Genomic DNA, 22,882 nt, shown 5'->3' with positions numbered 1-22,882 from the left:
TAAATATGAAAAATTTTGACTGCTCAAATGCAGGCTTGAATTGAAAAAGCTATTCTATTCCTGACAACAGCAGGCATGTAGCAGAAATACTCAAGCAGAAAAATATTAGAATATAAATATGGTAAATATAAATATAAAAACATATTTATATAAATATCTATTTGTATTTTCAAACTCCCCTTAAATATATTAACATAGTGGACACAAGTTTTTTGAGATGAGTTTGTGTATTTTTTTCCCTCCATGAACATTCTTATTCTGCCATTCAATCTTTCTAATGTATATCAAACTTCCTTAAAATATTCAAACCTTCCTCTACATGGAGTATTCAGAAACCTATCCCAAAGGCAGTAGGTTAAAAACTCTGTAAATTGCTGCCTTCATTTCTCCATGACTAATTCATACAACCCCAGTGTTATCTGCTATGGTTGTATTCTTCATTCTTGGGAAAGAGTTACTTGCTACTGTAAAAAAACCCCAAATTATTATGATTTTGATCTGATCAGTGCAGACCAGACAATATTGACATTAAATCCTTCACCAGAGTGGAAACATGCATTTGTCCAAAGGCAAGGCTACCTGAGGGCCATGACTCCAGCAGTCTGAAGCACTGAGCAGGGCAATGAAACACTCACTGTTAAATAAGCTGCTGGAGGTCATTACCAGCAATGCAACAAAAGCAAAATACACAGTAGCAACCCTTTGCTGTTGAAAACATTATCTACTGCATAATCAGGCAAGAGAGATACAAACCAAATCTTCTTTCAAATGTCAGGTCCCTTCATTTAAACATTTTTTTTTAAATTGTCAAGTTTGTTAACCACAGTAAGAAGTGTCCAAAGTATTTGTATGTAACTGCTCACTAAAGACAACATAAGCAAATCTAGAATCTTAGGTTTTTATGTCCTTAAATACATAACTGCAGGAAACCTAAAATTTAGTTAGATTAATTTTATTTAAATTAAATTTAAACTAAATTAAAAAGAAACTTTCAAAGAAATCTAAAGAGCTCTCCAGATCTGTTTTTATGAAAAGAGCAGTTTCTGTCATAGAAGGATTTTAAACAGACCCAAATAGCCTCTAACCTCATTGCTTGCCAACTGAGGACTACTTGGGGCCCCAGTGTCCTAGATTCAGAGTTATCATCTCTAGAGGGAAAAGAAAAAAAAAAAAAAGGAGGATCTGTGCTAAATTATCTTTTTTACAAGAAAAAATTAAAACTGAAAAACTTATCTTCAGTGAAGGTCAATCTGTTATATCCATATAGGAAAGTTAACATTTTACACAAACATCTCAATAGAAATTTATACCTATAAACTACACAGGATTAACAATGCATATAACTTAGCATTCTGTAGAATATGAACAATTTAAACATTAACTTCAATGCAGTTCAAAGGTGCTACCTAACAATGAAGATGTACACCCCCAATGGAAATTATAATTTCTGTTAACATCTTAGCTATATTAGATGCAGTTATAACTACCTTGACTTAAACAAGTAAAAAAAACAACACAAAAATAATGCAATTCATTTTTCATTGGTAAATATATTTTAAAAAACAAAAATTCTCCCAACATTAATCTGGCAGAAATAAGAGATATTAGTTGATGCACAACATCTACTAACCTTTCTCTCCAACAAATGGCAAAGACCATGTGAAAACATCCATAAAATTTGGTAGCCAGTATGGATGAGGAGAACAATTGAACTGACGAATATTCATCACATTGTTTTCATATTTTAATACAGCAGCTACAATGAAATTCAAATATTTTGAAAAGAATGTTTAAAACTTTTGAGTACCACAAATGTAAAGTCACAGGCCTGGCTTAGCTCTATTTATATTTTAGACTAAATAATCCCAAAGGTATTCCATTCTCTTTCTTTCACAGTATTTACAGCCAGGTAACCAATGGAGCACTTTGGATTTTTACTGTGTATGTTTCACTCTAAGGTACTGTTACATGTCAATACAGGTCTACACTGTCCTATTTTAGGTCTACAATCAACAAAGATTTTTAAAAGTCTTGAAAAGGTATTATTTCAGTAACTTTAATAAAACTAATTCAGAACAGCAGTACATTCATTATATGCAAATTCAGGTTTTATTCTTCATATGTGTCTTCCCATGCTATAAGACTAGAGTAAAACCACAGACATCTTGAAGATGAGGGAAAAGAGAAAGCATAAAGAAAAAAGACAGAAAACCAGAAGCATTCTAAAGCTAAGCAAGTAGTTGACCACATTTTTCTATACTTACACTTGCATCAGACTGGGAATAGCTCAAGTGAAAAAGGGTTCTATGAATACAGTATCCATAGAGATAGTGAAAAAACTTAAAAAGCCAGTTGAAGATATTTTTACTTCCCCTTTACTTTGCAATCAGTGAAAGTAACAACAGCTCATCTTTTCCTGTGTACAGTTATGCACTCTACAGAAGTGGTATGGGCTGGGGGTGGTTCTTTATAGGTGGGTGGAAGAAAATGCAATGTATTTAATAGAAAAAAGGTGTTGGTTTCAAAGGAACACTATTGGAACATTTGGAGATCATTCATTCATCGCATACTTGAAATGCCTTACTTTAATATCATACTTGAATTTCAGCAGGCTTTATTTTTAAATTCTGTTGTTGAACTTTATTCTCATCGATGAACAACACTAATTCACAGCTAAGCTCTTCTCTGTAATTCTGACCTGCAAATCTTCCTCCACACTACTAAACACACTTCTCCTGTTCAACTCCATCTTAGCAGAGGATGGACAAAAATGGATTTCTTGTTCTATACTTCCATCTTAATATTTTCAATGGTGATCAGAATTTTGATCACTACTTGCTCTTCTTTGATTTCCCATATATGGCCATTATGGGAATTACAATCACAATTAAGATGCTCAGATGCCACAATCCACAATGCAAGCCACCTTCCTTGCCCACTAAAGACAATGAGAGGAGTGAATACTCATAGCACAGGGAAACCTTGCCTGACTGGGTAACACCAGCAGATTTAATCACAAGTACTAAATAGCAACAACTTTCACAAAGGAAACCTCTGACCACACTTATGCTTCAAGGTACTCCTCTTACAGGAGGTTGTCATTTTTGGCTCTTCTTTATAACTTTCATTAATAGATTTTTTTTTTGTCCTTTAGTTTCTTAATTGGCAAAAAGCAGTTGATATTAGATTATCTACTTAGATAATTTTATTTTATTATAACATACAATTACTAATAACAAGTTCTTACCTTTATTATTGTAGACATCCAGGTAATTAGGTGCTGAAAAAATTGTTATTAAAGATGGGAACCCTGTAGTTTGACTTTTCCTGTACATCCTATAACTGTAAAACCAAACAAATTATATTACATCTTACAGCAAATAAGCAATTAATTTTTATTTTACATTGCAACCATTTCCTTGAAAGATACCAAGTACTCACCCTGCATCTTGTGCTTCATGTGCTCTAATGATTGACAACAAATTATTATTTTGCAAAAATTCACAAACTGCTGGATAGCTGTGAAACGAAAACAATTATGAGTAAAAGATATCCTAAAATATTCAGGAAGAGTCAGTACTAAAACACCCAACTAGATCACAGCATACTCTCACCTATAAAAGTAGGAGCATCCTCTGACTGTGTTATGACTGAAATGCTCTGGTGAATTTTCATTTCCAAAATCTTCTGAAGGATCTGACCACAACAAGTCACACATTGGTCCAAAAGCTGGAGGCTCTTTGAATCTATCTAACTGTTTAAAAAAAAAAGGCAGAAGCACAAATACTCTTTAAATATTAAATTATTAAGTTTTACACATTTGTTAACCTACATATCCATCAATACCAAACATTTTTAGAATAAATCCCAACCATATAAAAGAGAAGTAGATTCTGCATAGTTTTTCCTCTCCTCCTCATGAAATAAGGCACAGGCATGCCAAAAGAACCAAACCTGTTAAGAGCAATAAGATTTATTAGTTGTAAAAAGAAGGGAGATAACTTCCAGACTGATGGATATGTGTAATACAAGGTCAAGATACAGACAAGGAACAAAACGGTCCTTTTTCATGCACATGCCACATCTACCAATCTGGAGATACTACCAGGAATTAGAAAAGAGAAACAGTACAGAAAACAGGAATTATAAAAGAAAAGCATGAATAATTAGCACCAACTAGAAGAGACTAAATATGTATTACGAAAAGACCCTAAAAATCCAAACCAACAAAAGGAAAATATAAACCACCCTGAAACACCCGTCTCCATAATGGATCATTTAACAATGTAATGAAGATGCAACAGGCCCAGCTGGCTAAGGCTTTTTCATACAAGCTTTATTTTTCAGCTCTATCCCTGATGTAATGGGCCATAGAATTTTGGCAGATTTTCTCTTGGTTTCTCTCTTGCTGCTTCCTTATTGATTTTCACTTGAAACACCTATTTTAGCAGCCTGCAAATTTCCTAGTAACCACAGTCAAAAGGGGCAGAAGTTAAGGAGCAAAGTGCATTTGTTAACGTAAAAGGAAAATGCCCTGCTTAATTAAGTGATAGGCAATCAATCTCTGATGTCCCAGAAATGACAGTTGGTATCCCAGGTTCAATGTAAAGTTTATTTGGTCTTTATGTAGCTGGAGTTTGTTCACAAGATGATTTTATCCAAGAAATGTAGGAACGGTTCTTTGATGGACAGTGCATTTATCTCACTCCACTTCCCATACCAAAGAAGATGACTTTGATGGTACTAGAGAACACTTAACTCTTCAGGACAGGCTCGAAGGGAGGTTTGGTGAGCACCTGGTGAATTTGACTCTAACGGTCCATAGGAATCCATTCAAATATGGAACCAGCAGTAGTGCCAAGCTCTCTCATGCCCTGGAAAATCAGAGCTCCCGAGGCTGCCACCTGTAACATAAGTGGAGAGGTCCAGATCTTTACAAATTCCTGCCAGATAATGGTAAGGCAGGTATTAACTGAAGTTGTTGTTGGAATTTATTCAATATTAAAATCCTGTGGTTTAACATTTCCCACACTGGATGATAAACCTGGTATGGAGTATTTCTTCCAGATTGAAGAAGTCAGTCCATCAACTTCTGCAAGTACCTGAATTTCTGTAGATTAAACCATCAAGTTTCTAAACCTCCAGCAATAAATATGGGTCCAGAAGCTAACAGAGGCATTCACACAAGGAAGTTTCAACTGTTTGCTGATTGATGTTTCCTGCAATACAGAAGGCTGAAAGTCTAGAAAATATTTCTAAGAATTTTTCTTTAGTCTTCAGGGATTTTCCTTACGACTTTGGCCAAATCAATAGAGATATTATAAATAAAAAGTTCTGGCTGCCTGCAATTAACACACCTCTCTCCAAAAACAATTTCTCATAGCATCGGAACAATAATGCAGCTATTTCCTGAAGTAAGGTGAGTTTGTAAAAAATAAATATACTTACACACACTATACATATAGTACATATACTTACTTACATAGACACCAAATCAGTTTCTTCTTCACTAGAAAATCTACTAACTGGCACAGTTCTCAGGATAGCTCAAAATTTAAGGAAATGTCTCTTCAAGCTACTCAACCCAGACTACATGTATCAAATCAGAATAATCAATTTAAGGGCTTCTCTACTATTGGCCCAGCAAGTAAGTTAAAGGACATGAGTAAATTCAAAACACCTGTTACTGATTTCACTATTTCTGAATGTGCTCTGGCTATAGCAAAACAGAATCTCAGTACAAACTGGTATAACATTTTTCTAAATATGATTAAGGTAAATGAGAAAGACAATTTTCCAGAATAAGAATCAATACACCTGGTATTGAAACTGAACTAGGTAGTGTATTTTCTATATACTGTAAAACATTTAAATCTGTATTATTTTCAAGGTACTATGCAGTCAGGACTAGTGTGACATGCGTTATACCTCCACATGGATGTTTCAATTCAGAAGCACCAAAACCTGAGAGGCAGATTAAGGTACAGCAAATTAAAACAACTTGGCTTTTGAGGCAAAAGACCTTCACAGAAGTTTCACACACAGACACCAGTTTTAATTAATCTGTCCTAATTTTCTTGAGAACTTTCACCTAATAAAGCCTACAGAACAATGTGAAGAGCAGTGAAAAGTGGAAGCCATCTTACATATTACTGAACAAAAGGAAATTTCGGCAGGGCACAGAAAAGAAGCAAGGTATTACAAAGACATTCCCATTTGTGGTGCCATATATTTCAAGGCAATTTGATCAAGTCTTAGTATCACCAAAAGCTAAAGAAAAGAGTGAGCATCTGCTGTAAATGAGGGGAAAAAAAATTGTCTCTTTTTTTTAGACTCCCCATAATCTTACCTGGATACTTCCTTCTTTCTAAAAAGCTAGGTTTGAAAAATGACAAATCCTGGCATTTTGTTTCAGTAGAAGTCTTGGCAGTGTAAATGAAATCAACTAAACATCATCTCTAAGTTGATGGACATGCGTCTGAAAGAGACACTCTTTACCAAGACAACCAGAACATTCATGGAATTGATGTTCAGAAAATAAAAATCAGATTACCACAAGTTTGACAAACTTCCATTTTGGCAGAAACACAAAGCACCTAGCATAACCTTTCTGGTTAGGATTCATTGTCATGCCTAGTATGAAAGAAGTCCTCTTCTGGAAGTAAGTTTATGACAGCAAAAATAATAGTTTAAATTGTGTAGTTTATTCACCTTCCTACACATCAATACTGATTAAAGACTTCATCCAGAAGAAACTGCACCTGGCATAGAATTTTTTAGTTCTTAGGTGATTCCTGCACTATTTATAGAGCTGTGATTTCCCTTTTATGCCAGATAATTATGTCCTTGCAGCTAAGACCTCTCCTTAGTAAGAAGTTCTGCTAATAAACCCGAAGGCCGGAAATATTATACAATTGTCTTGATTGCTTACAGAAGTAGCTTCACACACCACACTTGTACCCCAAGTATACAATTTTTTCCTAGATGTAGTGAGCATTTCACATCACCCATTTAATTTAAATACATTTAAAATATCAGTGCATGCCAAGCTCTAATGCAGCTACTGAAGCCACTGCCAATCCATGACTAGCACCTTTTTCAGGTTACCAGATGATTCTTTAAAAACGAAGAAGGCCCAAGGAACAGTTCTACTAACACTGCCTTACATTTATAAATGTGTTTTTCACCAGAACAAAAATACAATGCAGACTTTCATACATGCATATAAACATTTCAGCCTAATTTAGCCTAGAACATTATAGAAGCACATCTGAAAGTACAGGCCAAGACAAGAGAACTACCTTTTAGCTAAATTTACTTGATACTGTGAAACCTGATCAGCTACAAGACTGAGACCAGCAGAAAAATGAATCACAATCCTGTTATGACAGTGGCTTTCCAAAATGTTTTTCCAGAATATGTTTTCTATATTACTTTCCAGAAAGCCTTGACCATGCTTCTTTCCATCTGTATAGAGAGAAGTGCTGAGGCTTTGTGAGAATGGCACTGTTTAGTCTCTTTGCTTTCTTTCTTCCCTTTCTCTGCACAATGCATTTGGATTTCTGTACACGTCAGTATTTGCTCTGACAATGCAATGTGCCTTAGTACATTTTCCCACTTACACCACTGATTGAGTAAATACACTTCCTCTCTGTTTCTGCCATTTTCTTCTCCTCTCACATCACTCTGCTTGGTAGTGTAACATCTGTAAGTGAAATAAACTGACATTTGAGGCTCTGAAATGGTCCAATGATTACAAAAAATCCCTAATGAATAAATACAGTGAATTCAAAAATGAGATTCAACTCGATGGCCTATAAATTTGAGAAAAGGGAGAGGTAAAAAAGAAAAACAAAGCACAAATAAAGGAGAAAATGCTAAGAAAATGAGAAATGTAATAATTGAAGATAAAAAGACAAAATAGGCTGCAATATATACTTTTATATACTATAAAAGCAATTTAGGAGCATGCTTTTACTTTCTCTCTGACATTTAGATCTTTTTCCAAACAGGTTCCCATGTACCTTCTTCCATATGTGGATAAACCACGTTTTTTCTTCCATCCTTACCTATAATCCCAAGGCCTTCTTAGAACCACCCACACATATTTTAAGCTGAAATCATCTGCATGTTAGCTGTTCCTAATCATAACAGGAATGGTTTTGAGTTCCAAGTGCAGCAGTCAAGATGTCAGCTAAGTTAACTTAAAGAAGCTTAAAAGGAGTATGCAAAAATGAAGGCAATGGAAAAATTCATTTTGATTGAAAATTCCCATCTGATACAATCTCCACCTGACAAGCTATCCACGCAAGTAGAAACCACATTATTAGAAACAGATACCTCATGTTATCACAATCTTCTGCCCTTTAAATTGCACACCATGATTTAGTGCTTCCATTGTGTAATATTTAAAAAACCTTTTAAATTCTTCTTATTAATATACTCAGCACATTCACCACAGTGAGAAGTACTCCTCAACTGCTACTCAAATGCCTACCAAATTTGCCATTTTAAATAGCAATCTGAATTTCTATTAAATACTGCAATATCTCACTTTGTCAAAACTAAAATCCACATATTTGAGATAGTAAAAAAATTTTCAAAGAAATTTCAGAATAACTGAAACATGATGGTAGACATAGGAAACAATTTTAAGACTACAATTAATTTCAACAAGTTTTCTCCTGGAAGCCATGAGAACACTAGCTCTTACCTAGAAAGAAATACAATGTATTGTTTGGAATGAATATGAAACTCTTCACACATACTACCTGTCTCAAAAAACTATGTGAGGATTTTGAGGTTTCTTCTTTGTGTGTGTTTTGTAACAGTCCCAGCTGTCCCAATGAAGTCTACTAATGGAAAATGCACTAGATAATCCATGAGATTTTAATTATGATACTGCTTAGCCTACATTTCAGCCCTGATTTACACTTCAACAAGAGACAAGAACAGAAAATATTCTGACAACTTCATAAAGATGACTTTGTATAGCATCATATAAATATCTCTATTTTCACTTATTTTCAAATACACAAAATACTCACTCTCCTAATGTCATCTAGTGTATTAATTTCTGGTGAAAGTCCACCGTGAACACAAAGAAACTGTTGATTTAAGAGAGCAGCAAGAGGGAGACAATCAAAAGCTTCCATACAAGCATCATAGACTCTTTCAGAGTACTTTATTTTACCTGCAGGAAAGAAAATAGAAATCATTAAAAATCCATAGTATATGGATGAAGTACTCTAGTGGTTATAAGAATATATATCAAAGTGAATCCTTAAAAAAGGCGAAACAATGAGTATTTTGGGGTTTAAATGAGCATTTCCAAACACCTAAACAGCAAGCATGTTTCTAAGACATATTTTCTTCCAGAATTATAAGCTGTTTTCACTTCTTCTGTTATCTCAAATGTAAAGAAACTATTGTTGTTTTTAAAATCAATTTAATTTTTTTTTTAAAATCACTGAATTATCTAATATTTTTATACAATTAGACAGATACTTCAGTATAAAATGTTACTAAGAAATTTTTGAATTCTCATTCACAGTGAAAAGCTAAGAACTGATTATAGATTATATAATTTTTACCTACATCAAAGAGGGTTTCACCAGTCCAAATGATCCATTTATCACAGGATCAATACTTATACAAGCCTTCAAATGGAGAGGCAGCTTGTATCACCAAAGAGTTATCTTACTAGTATAACTGAAATCCATCCTCCAAATGGAAAAATTATCCCACAGTAGGGACTTTTTGTTAGCTTCACATCACTTCTCAGCAAGTTACTCTGCTCTCCTGACTACAGCAAAATTATCTTCCTCTCAAGGACTTTAAAATCAGAATTGTTACATCAAAATTTACTCCATAATGTGTATGTACAGCTAGCTCTCTTCTTGCACTCCAAGGCCACACTGAACTGCAAGCAATTCTACAGAAGTCAGTGGTGCCTCCTGATGTTTGCAAGGCTTTAATTTAACTAATCTTTCAAGCACAATGACAGACTATAGATCAGCAGGTTGCAAGTAGCTAATTTTACATTTTTAGTCAGTACTTACATTCTTGCTTAAAGGTAAAATACTCTGTTAGGTGTCTGCATTCATGGTTGCCTCTCAAAAGAAACAATGTGCTTGGGTAAAGAATTTTCAGGACCCATAAGTACAGCACGCACTGTTGAGAAAACAGGATAACCAGTAAAATACACTAGTTTATATGAACTTTAAAAATTATTACTGAGAAATACTGAATAAGGGTGTTAACAGTTTCAAAAAGCGGGTACTGCTTAATGTGCCATTTTAAAATAGCACTACTTTCCTGAATCCAGTTCTGGACATGAGTTATGCAAATTGATTATTACTTTTCCTAATAACAGTCACACAGAATACTGGAAAAAAATTATATTTGCTGGATATTCAATACTCAAATAAACTCAGCAGAATTAAACTGTAGAATATTTTCATCTAGACAAATACTGTATGTGTTTCTGCCTAAAATCTGGTATAATATATGATTCTAAACACTGGCATAAGAAGAAAAGCAGACATTTATTAACAGAGACTGGGGAAAAAACCCCTGACAAAATAATTTCCCTTAAGGTTAGATACCTCATTTGGATATCATTTTTAAACTACAAATGGACAGAGAAAATCATTCTCTCAGGGGAAGCTGACTGCTTTCTCAGTGTACAAACAGCAAAGTCAAAGAACTATAGTAATTTTCTATCTGTCATTATTACTGCAACAAGAGCAGCAAAACCTCAAAAAGAGTCTGTTACCATCCAGCAGTCCTGAATGCCCAAAACATATTTCACAAATTTCAGATCTAATTCTTTTATTTTTGACTGAGCACAGAAATCTCAAAACCCCACAAGTTTTGGACTTCACTGAAGTCACCTACAAACTCTTATTATCATTGCTCTTAACAAATTCCAGTACCCTGAAGCTACCATTACTCAAAGTTATTTTGCACAGAATAGCAGAATACATGAAAACGGAATAAAGAAAACAAATGGACACTTTAAAAAAAACACTGCAAACATTGAGAAACACATCAAAGACTTTTATTGTGAAGTTTAGTTAAACTAATTACTGAATTTTTATCTTCTTAGTAAAAAAATGTAAAACTAATCTTTGTTCAGAAATTTTTTTAAGTGTAGTGGTTGAATAACTTTCATACCAGATTTTCATATATTAACATATAGAGTTGATATGTAAATGCCTTTTTCAAGGACAATTACATTATTTGTAATCATCAAAAACAAGCAAAGATCAAATTAATAAATAGGGAATATCTACTGAAATTTTTCCTTAAAGATGACTTTGAGGCAATTGCTCTTGCTGCATCTCCTGCTGGTCTACCATCTCCAACAACCCCAAAATGCACTGTGCCTGCCTTTCACAGCACATACCCACACATTATCAGAATGGCAACATTTTCATACAGAAACAAAAGAACTACATTGGGACTTGCAAGACACTGTTTCAAATGGCATGCTATTCCATTAGATTCAGTATCTAGGAAGAGATCCCAAGCTGAGGCACTTCCCAGGCTGGTTACAGAAGAACACTTAATTTAAAAACCATGCTCTGAAACTAATCGATGTGAATATGTGAATATCTTTAAAATGCAGCACAATTAAGAAACATGCTGAAAATAAAAAAAAAATTTGAATTCAAAGTAACTGAAAAATTAATGGCAGAAACACAGGTCATCCTTAGGGAATATCTGTATTTGCTCTAAGAATTTTTGTAAAGAAAAATATTAATAATTATTAAAAACCATTTGATTGTCTAAATCAAATTAGTTTCTTTTATAAAAATAAACAGATAATAATATATAAATAATTGAAAGACCTTGCAGTCATGACTCACCTGTTGTCCAGAACAAACAAACATATTACCAGACAAGCAGCAGTACATACATATAATAATGTAACAGAATTCAACTTTTAGAAAACCAGCTAAAGAAAGAGGAGAAAAAATGAGTAAGTGGCAATTTCAACAGGACAGTCCAAACGACTGGTCAACATCCTCCTGTCAAAGGCCTTTATCACAGGAGAAGGCACAGCAAGGAAGAAAGCATTCAAATGTTAAAGCAGACCTAAAACTGCATTTGAAAACCTATGTGAAAGTGTGCTTATAAAAAAATCAGGACAGAACAGATTAATATATTCAGTTACCTCTATACTAAAATAACCTCTGTCTACATAGTCACCGAGGAAGAGGTATCTTGTGTTAGCAGGTGATCCTCCCACTTCAAACAGCTTCATTAGATCAAAGAACTGGCCATGAATATCACCACACACTGCAAGCAAAAATTTTGTTCGAATTAATTTAAAAAAATCTAAAGGAAAAGTTACCAATTATAGTTAACATCCACAAAGTACTTCTAATTAAGAAGAAAGACAGGTATAAAGCAGGAATAACAGAAATTTTTGTAGGTTCCCCCTTTGCTTTTCATTAAGATGCTGTCTTCACTACCCGTGACAATACTGACGATACAGCTCTGAGTCCAGGAGACTGGGGCGTATTCTTCCAACACATTTAATGCACTGAGACTGAGGTCTTGAAAGCTGTCAGCACCTCTTTAATGTCTTCCCCAGCTCCTTAAGTATCTTTGTAAATTCTCCTTGGCATGTGTATTTGAAAATGCCTGCTGCTTCACAACAATTTGCTGAGTTCATGTGAACTTGAAAAAAAACAGGGAGTGTACTTTTGTTTCTGACTCAGACTAACATACTTTTTTATTAAAATCATATCTTCTTCTTGCTGAGTTACTTTTCTCCTTCAAATAACCATGTTCATTATTTCAACAGTGGATTCTTCCTGTGTTTTTAGAATATGAGAAGGGACAAGGCCAGTGGTCAGCAACCAAAGGCAGATGTGCCAAAGATAGCAGCAGATGGGAAGTCTTTAGGGAGCATACAGCAAAACAGGTCATCTCACAACCTTAAAAAAGTAATTAAAAATGCATGAAAGAGACAACTGCTCCTATCTCCTCTTTCCCACTGGAGTTCCCAGTTCAATGGAAGTCAGGAGCTGCCTTCTCACTTCTGCATAAGGTGTCAATGGTAACAACAGGAATTTGAGAGATTATGCCTTTCCTTGATGCACAAAGTCACTGATCAACTGACAAATAGCATGTCCTGACTTTTTAGAGTTTATCAGTAAAATCTTTGGGGAAAAAAGTTGTCCTAATTTTGGAAAGAAATACTGGATATGGCACACCACTATATAAAGGTTGTTATTTGCTTAGAGCAGACCATTTGTCATCACAATCTATAAAATATGAGACTAAATAGAATGTGCACTCTTTTATGTCTCTTTTCTTAAGATTTCTACTCAAACACTGAAAAAACTTCCCTCCTTTTTAAATTGCCAATAGACCAATTACCTGTATATACAGAAATATAAGAATGCTAAACAAACTTTAATTCTGAGTTTATCTGGAACTGCAAAGGACTCCGAGCTCAGTCAGCCACTTAGTAGTTTCCACCATTTCAATCACTCATTTTTTTCAAAATGTCAGCAACAATATGTAAAGTTTTAATTTACCCAATACTAACAAATAACAAGCTGATGCCCTAAAAGAAGCTCGCAGACACTAATTTAATTTATGTAAATCCATTTAGAAGAAAACATGTTCAGATTAAAGAAAATATGATTTGAACATAAAAAGCAAATCTACTTTCATTATCATGAATAACAGACATGCAACATAGCTACTTTCTATGAGTCTAGACTGTTTATAAATAAAAGTATTAAACTACACCAACTCCACCTTTCACCAGGTCAAACAGAAACAGAACTGTTCCAACTATGAAAATACTGAAGAAAACCCTAAAAGTCAGTTTTGTATCCTAGTGGCTCTGGCCCTTGTGTCAAAGATGCTAAAACAATCTTTATCAGTACCACTGCTCTCACAAGAACATGGTTTTACATGCAGTCACCAGTCTCACTTACAGAGCAAGATAAAGGTGTATTTTTCACTAAGAGTCCCAGTTCACAGTATCTGTTCCAAACCACAATCATGAGCTTCACTTCACATATTTAGATTTCAGAATTATCCTGAGTTCAGGTAGATGCCTTTATTCCTACTTATAATATTGAAGGAAATAGAAATTCATATTTCAACAGCATTTAACTACTTCCTTTTTTTCCCCCAATTTTAATACCAATCCTACAAGTTTTTTGATAGGTTTAATGCCTTCATTTGTTAAGCAAATGCAGTTGTGAGGGATAATTCAGAAGGACTAACAGAGAAATTTTCGTTCAGCAATTTGAAGACAAATTCTACTACTGAAAATATCTGGCTTTTTAAATTTAATTATGTATGAAATTACCTAGAAATATTACCTGTAATTGGAGCTTCAACTTCTATCATAGTTTTTTCCCTCCGTAATATTGCAGCACCCTCATTGATGATTCTAAGTGCAATTTCTTCATCCACTCGACCTTCCTTTATCAAATGGTTCTTCAAAATGTCAACCCTTGGTCTTCCATCTGTGTCAAACACTTCTTCAGATGTCAAGCGATGCGTTGGTGGAAAAGGGACAGCTAAAATTTAAAAAGAAGAAACAGTAGTCATGACACTCAATTTGAAAAATTGAGTCCATCTATGAATGGGGACCCATCATGGAATAGCTGCTAGCCCAAGCAGCAAACTTGTCTTTTCACCAAGCAATTTTATGACATCATTAAAATCTGGAAAGAATAGTGCTGTGTTTGTATTTAAAAAAATAAACATCTCTACTATGGAGGTTGTAGAAACTATAAAACAGAGTTAGAAGGCATGGTAATATGTACAATATCTGGAAGGGTCAAAACTAACTTTGCAAAGGGAAATAATCTCTCTCCATTATACCACCATTCCCTGAAGGACTCATGAACTACTGGTGACGCAGGATTATCCATTTAATAGCTACTCAGACTTTCAACATCAAAAATGATCCCATCAAAGCCTCAGGAGAAAAAAACCCAGCAAAAAACCTCAAACAAACAAAAAGAACTACCAAAACAAATGCAAAGCTAGCAAGAAAAGGATCCAATACTGTTCAAAAGACTACAAATAAAAGGAGTCAGTAAGCAGTGGGTGGGGACCAAAGCAGGCTCAGCAACTGCCCAGACAGCACATCTGGCAATCTGCAGCAGTTCAGTTACTGCACAAGTGAAATATGGATGTGAGCCATGGAAAAAGACAACACTTCAAAATGCCACTAAGCAATGTCATGGCACTCAGGATGTCACAGGAAATAAAGCTAATCTGACCCTGTCCTCTCTTCAAGCATTCTCCTGTTGAGAGAATTAACTACAACAGAAGCAAAACCATTCTGTTTCTCACCATTTAAATACTCTGTGTTAAAGGAGAAAAATAGGAGGAATACATCTACTCAGAGATAAGAACTAGTGGCATGAATACACTTGTAGATAGAGTATTTATATTTATTTTTGTACTCTCTGAAGTTAAGCACTACATTCAAAAAATCAATGCTTAGATACTGAAACACTCCCTGACTTCTTTTAAATCCATTTCTAGATTACTACTAACACATTGCTACCCTTCTGCTTTATGGAGGAGTAAAAATAAAACACCTGAAGCACAAATCATATACATATTCACTGAAATAATTTTTTCTGGAAGATAAACTACAGATATGTCTACTATTCCTCTTACTAAAGTTTCTATGTAGCAAAAATTGGCAAAATGTGCCCCTACATATTGTAGAAGAAATTCACCCCTTTTCTGTGGACATAAAGGATTTAATTAATGAAAGGAAAATTTTATGCCTTTCCTTCAGCCTCCCCTATCAGCAATTCAAGTTTCACTCAGAAATGCTAAAATTCCATGTAGTCCAAATGTTAATAAACTTAACTTATTTAAGATATCCAAAGACAATCACTTCTATTCCACACACAATTATTTAAAAACATAAATCTGGCTCTGAGAAGAGAAATTAATTATTCTGAAAAAATAAATTTATCTAATTTTTAGAAGCACTTAATTATGACCAGGCAAGCATCAGTTCTAATATTAACTGCTTTTCTGAACTTACTTTCTAACTTTCAGATTCTCTTAATGTTATTTTTTACATTATTTGGAAGTTTTTATCAATCTGTACATGAATCAGTTGTAGGCTCTTTCTTGCCCCACTTTTTTTAACACATTATTTGTGGGCCCACAATTGCCTTCAGCAATTCAAAGTTGAGCTTATCTTTTCAAGAGAGACCAGACAACTCCAAAAGAAGATTTCTCCTACTTTAATTCCTTCAAAAGCATTAGAGATCTCACACACCTTGCCACAACCAAAGTCAGTGACCTCCAAGACACAGTTTTTTAAAAGCTGTGCTCCATTAATCCTAGTTTTATTCAGATCTACCAAGGTGAAGATGACTGTTTTGCTCTTTTTGGAAGCTTTCTTTGGTAGATGCAGGGTGTGGCACAGAATGATCTGCTGAGGTGACCACCTGTTCTTCATTGTCTTAAATGCAAATCATGACTAACTTAATACAACTACCAGTGGCTGCAGAATTCAAGACGACCTCTTCCTTATGGCAGTTCAGATACTTCAGGGGTTTTAAGTTCGTGGTAAATGAAATTTTCTTCTCTTAATAAAGTTCTTGTATCTACTAACAAAATAAAGCTCTGAGTTTGTCTATTGAATTATATTCTCTAGGAGGCTAAAAACCCAGCTGTTTTTACTCCAGTGTCAAGATCTGTCTCAAATTATTTCAATTAATATACTTATGAAGACTCAGATTTAAAACTCTGTATCCGGGGGTTTGTTATCCATAATGCCCACAAATGCCCACAACCCACAACTGTGGTATGAGAAGTAATTAAGGATCTCTGAAGTTATATTTGCCTCATGAAAAAATGAAGTCTTAAAACTAGTTCCTCAGAGTTTAACAAAATCCTTTTCACATAATACATGTATTTTCCCATTGCTCAAGAAGGATTTCTTAAAAATAATTTTCAGAGAAGGCAGAATAAAATATGGCTAAAGATTTTAGCCATGATCTGCATCACCCAGTAAATGAAAAGTAACACATTTTAGAAAAACTGTTTCTTTCCATTTTATACTTTGAGTTTTGTTCCAGCAAAAGTTAACACTGTATTTTAGAGTGCATACCTTTGAAAAATATTACAACTGCTTTTAATAGGTTAAGGATGGGGATTTTTGAAGCATGTAGACAATTTCTGCAAACTAATGGGTTTAATTAAAGCTTTGATGAAGTAGTCATAGAATGCTATAGCCTAAGGAAAAAGAATTGCAGCATGATGTGTTCCAAGACACAAATATAATCCATGTTTCAAAGTCTGTGCACAACCTGCGCTCTCGGGACTGATACAGAACGGTAATTAAGAGGAGTTACCCTAAGGAAATTACATGGTGTTGGGCATTAAAGGATTCTCTTCTTCCATTCCCAGCCAAGCTAAACAATAGAAAAGTATCTAAAGATGAATATCTAATACACACTGCAATATCTTATCAGTGAAAGTATAGATGTTAATAACAAATGTAACACATAATGATTTACAACCACAGCCCAGACTTTCTAAAACAAACCATTGCTTACTAGTCGCAATTAATCAATTTCACTTTAAAAATACATACAAATGATACAATTTTAATATACTGATCAGACAATGTAAAAACTAGAGCCGAGGAAAAAAACATGTTGTTAATGAAAATATTTTGATGGCTTTTTATTGCTAATTGAATAGGCATTAACAAAGAGGGAAAAAATCACCTTTCCTTTGTACTGCAGTATCAGTAAGAGATATAGAAAGCAAACCCTCAAAACTTAATTCTACACTGACTTTCTACAAGCCTCTGGGTACATGGATACCTTACAATAAAGTATGCTGTGGAGATTCAAAGATTAGCAGCAATCTGAAGGATCAATTCCCATGACATAGTAAGAAGTTCAAAGGAGAAAAACAACATTAGTGTGGCACTTTACCCAATATAATAATCCCTGCTGAGAGGTGCAATATGGCAACTCACACAAACACGCCACCTCCAGACCCAAAGCAGATCTCATACTGCCTAGTAACTAAATACAACAGTAGCTGCTAATAAAATTTTACATGTAGATACTGTAAATTTAAAGCACACTGATACCTATGCCCATTGTAATAACCTCAGGTAAATCTGGCTTGTATCAAGAGACACTCTGTTGGAACAGGCTCGTGAAACAAGATGAGATCAAAGCCCCTAGACTAATGTAAGAAAAAGCATCAGGGACAACCATAGAAGGTACTCTACTTTCACAAGCAAAATTGTTTCTGTTCTTATGACTGTAAAACTTTAAAAAATTCTTTTCCCCTCACAGTGAAAGAAAAGTAACCATTCTTCCTCTATCATCAGAAGCCCATGGCATGTTTCATGAATTTAATTTTGGCTGTTAAAACCTGCTCAATATCCCAGACTGCATTTTCTGTTTCAAGAATGTTTTTGATTTTATCGATGAAGTCTGTGTCACCTCACATTACTAAGGTTACTAAACACAGACATTCTGCTTGCAAAGAATTTGTTGCTTTGGTGATAGGTATACATGAAACAGTCTATATAATGTCGGTCTCCACCAAGTGTATCTTGTAGCACACAAGCATGGTGCTCTGTGAAAAGGAAGGCCAGCATCCTTCATTTTCTCAGCAGGTTTATTACCATGATAGCAAAATGGTCTGTGGTTTTTCTGTCACTTAGCCACCTTTTGTGGTCTTTTGGTTTTATAAATGCATTGCTGTCTGTGTATTGTCACTCAGAAGAATCACAAAGCCTAACACCTATTTACATCTTTCAATTTGTCCCTGGAGTTTTCACACCTCTGCCAGTATCTCCACAGAAGGAAAAGATGCAGCATCCATAACTGCTATGAGGACAGAATATATCCAAATATTCTTCTGCACTGGCAGAACAGATTTGAAAAGAAATAGCATAAAGGCATCACAGATGGTCTGTGGACCAGCAACTTTGGAAGTACTAGATAAGCACAAATACACAGCCACATCTATTGGAATCAGACAGCAACAATCAAAAGCTGACAAAACCCACAAGTTACCCTATTCACCTCAAGCAAGAAAGCATAAATACAGCCAAGTCAATTTATTGCAGATTACCACAACTATCCCAAAGTGTCTTTGAATGCAAGGTTCCTGCTATGCTAACCAGCATCTTAAAAGCAAGAAAAAATGGCCCTGTAAACCTTGAAACCCTACAACAGCACTAAAGGTACTATTTATTTCATCCTCACTTATCATGTACTTGTAGTCTCAAAAGTTTCATCGAATTTTAAATCTCAAATGAAACTGTGGATATATCTTGTATGTCATGGTACATTCATTCATCTTTTATACTGTGTAGTTTTTCAATTAACCTGGTTGACATTATTACAAGTTACTCACAGGAAAAATACAATTATTTCTTTGCAAAGTATTTAGAGATACTCCTGCCCTTAAAATGGCCACACTATGTAATATATATATTAAAGATTACATAGTGCTTAAATGCAATGATGGATGCATAGATCTTTCCCTCTCCATACTCTGTTTTTGAAACAAGGTGGTTTATGGATTTTCTCTAAAGTTTCATCCAGACCACCATGTTTATGACTACTGCTAGAACTCTTTTCCACTATTTTGCCCAAATTCTGAAGAGACATTTTCATAGCTTTTGCCTCCATTGCACCTTCTTACTACTAATTCCACAATCTGAATTACATGGTACACAAAAAGGTATTTCTCATCTTCTATTGTTTGGTACTGCATTTCTCCTTTTCACAGGGTGACAAGAATTACAGTAGCTTCCTATTCAACTTTTCCATTAAATATCATTCATAAGACAAGAAATATCTAACTCTATCCTCTATTCAACCACTCCTTTTCTAAGTCAGAGACTTGTCAACTTTGTCACTCCACCTTGCCCAAATGCCACTCTCTGCCTCTGAACATATCTTTAGATAAAGAAAACCAGAAAGATGGAACAAAATTACATGTTGTTGTTCAAGAGGCACATATAACACAACATACATATAATGGCATGATGGTGAAATCTCTTTTTTCTAAATTGGTCATCTAATAATCCCTGAATTCTTATCAGACTGTCTAAGAAAAGAACTTAACTTGACTGCCACTGCATTAATATTTTTGTAATGTCATCCCTATAGATCCTAATATTTATTTCCCAAGTTCACTGCCTCCTACGTTTAAAAAAGAATTATTCTGTCCTTTGTAGAGTCTGCTCTTTCTCTGAACAGCATCTCCCACAACTTCTTTACCAAGCACTCAGCCTAACAAGAGCTTACTGAAGCATCTCTGGAAGTCGGCTGTCCTGGGTAAGTGTTACTATTTGCCATTCACTCCGTTTTCTAAAGAACCTGTCAACACATTTAAAGAGCACACATGACAGATGTTAACCTCCCTCCACCACGGGAGTTTATCACCTATTAACATCCTTTCTCTCCTAACTGACTTTGATCCAGAAGAGGGTATTTCCTCTTCTGCTTACTTTAAAGACTTCAGTGAAGAAACATGATTATTAGTTTTGCCTGGATCAACAAGCTCACTGGCTTCTTCAAAATATTCTAACAATTTCTCTTGAATTTCATCTATGAAACCTGTACCAATTCCTCTTTAACACTGTATTTCCAGGTTACATAGCTACACCACTCTTTCTTACAAGTGCTATGAATCTGTTTAAATTATTGATTTACAAGTGTCCAGTTAATTCCCAATTTTTTTTTAAATGCAGCCATGCTCCATCTCTCAAACTCAGAAGATGAGTTACACCACAGGCTATGGAAAATAAAGTTTTGCACCCAAAATTCCCAAGGAATTCCTTTAGAGCCACCAGACAAACATCTCCTGATCTTGAGATACTTTTTGGGAACATTTTTTTCGTTGATCAATCTTGAAACCACTTATATTTCAATGTGAGAATTCTTTGATCCATTCAGCAATAAGAACTGACTCATGTGTGAAAGAGTCCTTAGTTCCTTACACAATAAACACACATGTGAGCAGTTGCCAGATTTTTGTGCTCTGGCCTTACCTTCCCAGCCCTCAACTGCCAATGTGCCCTACTGAAATTGAAAAAGGCTTCCATTTTTGGGTGAGGTGTTTTTGGTTTTGTTGTTGTGATTTCAAGATTCATTCCCTCTAAACATCCCCTGAAACTAAAAAAAAAGACCAGTCAAACACTTACTTGCCAGAATTCAGTTCCATTCCATTGTCTCTCCCCCAAAACAAAATTGTGATTTTTTTTTTTTTTTTAATATGACCCTTCAATACTCTCTTCATGCTGCTGCTTCTCTGGATCATCTTAGAATCTGGCCAGCAGCATAAGTGCCTTACAAAATTTTTAAAACAGGCTTCAAGCTGCCTGGTGACTTTTTACCTTTTTTAAAAACCAGACTCTGAATTATAGATTTAAATACTGCAATGATTTCTTTTTCTCCTTACATAGGTGTAATTGTTCAAAAGTAGCTATTAGAGCCTTTATTTCAGAGCCTGCTCACTCAAGGATTTGAGTTACATTTCTTTGGGTTTCTCTAAAGAGTTGTTTCAATAAGCTTCCATTTAATATACAAAATGACTGTCTGCCAATCAGACTGTACCATGACTTCTATCCAAAACAAAGGAATCTTTCCATTTCCAGAAGAACAGACAGAATCCCCAAATTTAGCATTGGGTCAGCATGACAAGGTCCCGTGGATTGTGTCCCAAGGCCCAGCAACACCCACAGGGCACAGTGTAATGCTGGGAGGATGGGAACTCCCAAGCACAGCTCTGGGCTCTAACTACCCACAAGAGAGTCAGGGAAACCCTGATGCTTTGCTCTCAAAAAGAAGCAATCAAGGCTCACCCCTGCCATGCTCAGGACCACTGCATCAGTGTGAGCTTCCAAACTCTCCTTCATCCCTATCAGGGAGAAGTACCTTACTACAAGGCAGTGAAACCTTTCAGGAACAAAGATACATTGACAAATTTAAAGTTTGAAAGTCACATGGCTAAAAGGTGAGGTGAGCTGACTGCAGTCAGTCAGTTCTCATCTAAAAAAAGGCAAACCCAAAGAATCAGATATAGCATTTAAGTATCAAGAACAGTTCATTGCAAGAAGATTTTGACAGAACATAATGGAGGGAACTGATTTGTTTCACAAGACAGTAAAACACTAAGTATCCTTCAAAGATGGACAGGATGCCTTAGAAAACAGTGAATCAGAACAACAGGTACATTTTCTCATCCTCTTTGGGAAAAAAAAATATATAGCAGTAACAAAAGCCTCATCACAAGACACCTTTTGGGAACCAAATGCCAAAAGCTGACTTTAGACAGTTTTTCAGTTCCATAGCTAACCATTAATTTACAGGAAACTCTGTAAGTACAAATTACTGAGGCAATTTCACTAAGCCATGTAATAGAAAATCTGAGCTTTTTATACACTTCAAAAGCAATCAATGACCTTTGATGAGAAAATTCATACTTGGAAAGATATGCTAGACAACACAGCTAGACTGCATATTTAAAGCTATTTTTATGTTTATTTTGTATATATCTGTCTGATATGACACAATAAATCTGTCAGCCTTTCAGATATTTCTCTACATATCTGTGCTTCCCATCAACTGCTAAATATACAAGTCAAAATATGAAGGGGGACACATCCTAATCATTATCCTACCTTATTAGAAAAAATTAGTTACTGATGATACAGTAATTCAGTCATTTCCTCTTGGGTGAGCATTTCTTGCCCACTTTTGCTAACATATATTATAACTGGTAAAGAATTCAATTTCTCACAGCCTCTGAAATTCAATGATTCTGTTCTTTATCCCCCTCTTCCACTAATACAAAGGAAGAAATTAAAACTTGAATA

General features: G+C 34.9%; 1 protein-coding gene across 5 annotated transcripts in view; it reads right to left on the bottom strand.

Moving 5' to 3' along the window:
• The window catches only part of PPP3CB (protein phosphatase 3 catalytic subunit beta), a 45,971-nt gene that overhangs the window by 20,630 nt on the left and 2,459 nt on the right, over positions 1-22,882 (bottom strand). For all 5 annotated transcript variants that reach the window (XR_009275066.1, XM_058810614.1, XM_058810616.1 and 2 more), the window contains exons 2-9: positions 14,358-14,558; positions 12,182-12,306; positions 10,062-10,173; positions 9,048-9,193; positions 3,615-3,754; positions 3,442-3,519; positions 3,248-3,342; positions 1,631-1,756 (exon numbers count right to left, since the gene is read on the bottom strand). Coding sequence is in view for 4 of the 5 variants with exons in the window: in XM_058810614.1 (XP_058666597.1) it covers positions 1,631-1,756; positions 3,248-3,342; positions 3,442-3,519; positions 3,615-3,754; positions 9,048-9,193; positions 10,062-10,173; positions 12,182-12,306; positions 14,358-14,558 (1,023 nt within the window). In the remaining variant the exon portion in view is untranslated. The remainder of the gene's footprint in view (positions 1-1,630; positions 1,757-3,247; positions 3,343-3,441; positions 3,520-3,614; positions 3,755-9,047; positions 9,194-10,061; positions 10,174-12,181; positions 12,307-14,357; positions 14,559-22,882) is intronic.

The sequence above is a fragment of the Ammospiza caudacuta genome, chromosome 9, assembly GCF_027887145.1.
Source record: "Ammospiza caudacuta isolate bAmmCau1 chromosome 9, bAmmCau1.pri, whole genome shotgun sequence".
Classification (NCBI taxonomy): domain Eukaryota; kingdom Metazoa; phylum Chordata; class Aves; order Passeriformes; family Passerellidae; genus Ammospiza; species Ammospiza caudacuta.
The sequence above is the reverse complement of the archived record's forward strand: the minus strand, read 5'-3'. Positions and strand labels throughout refer to the sequence as shown.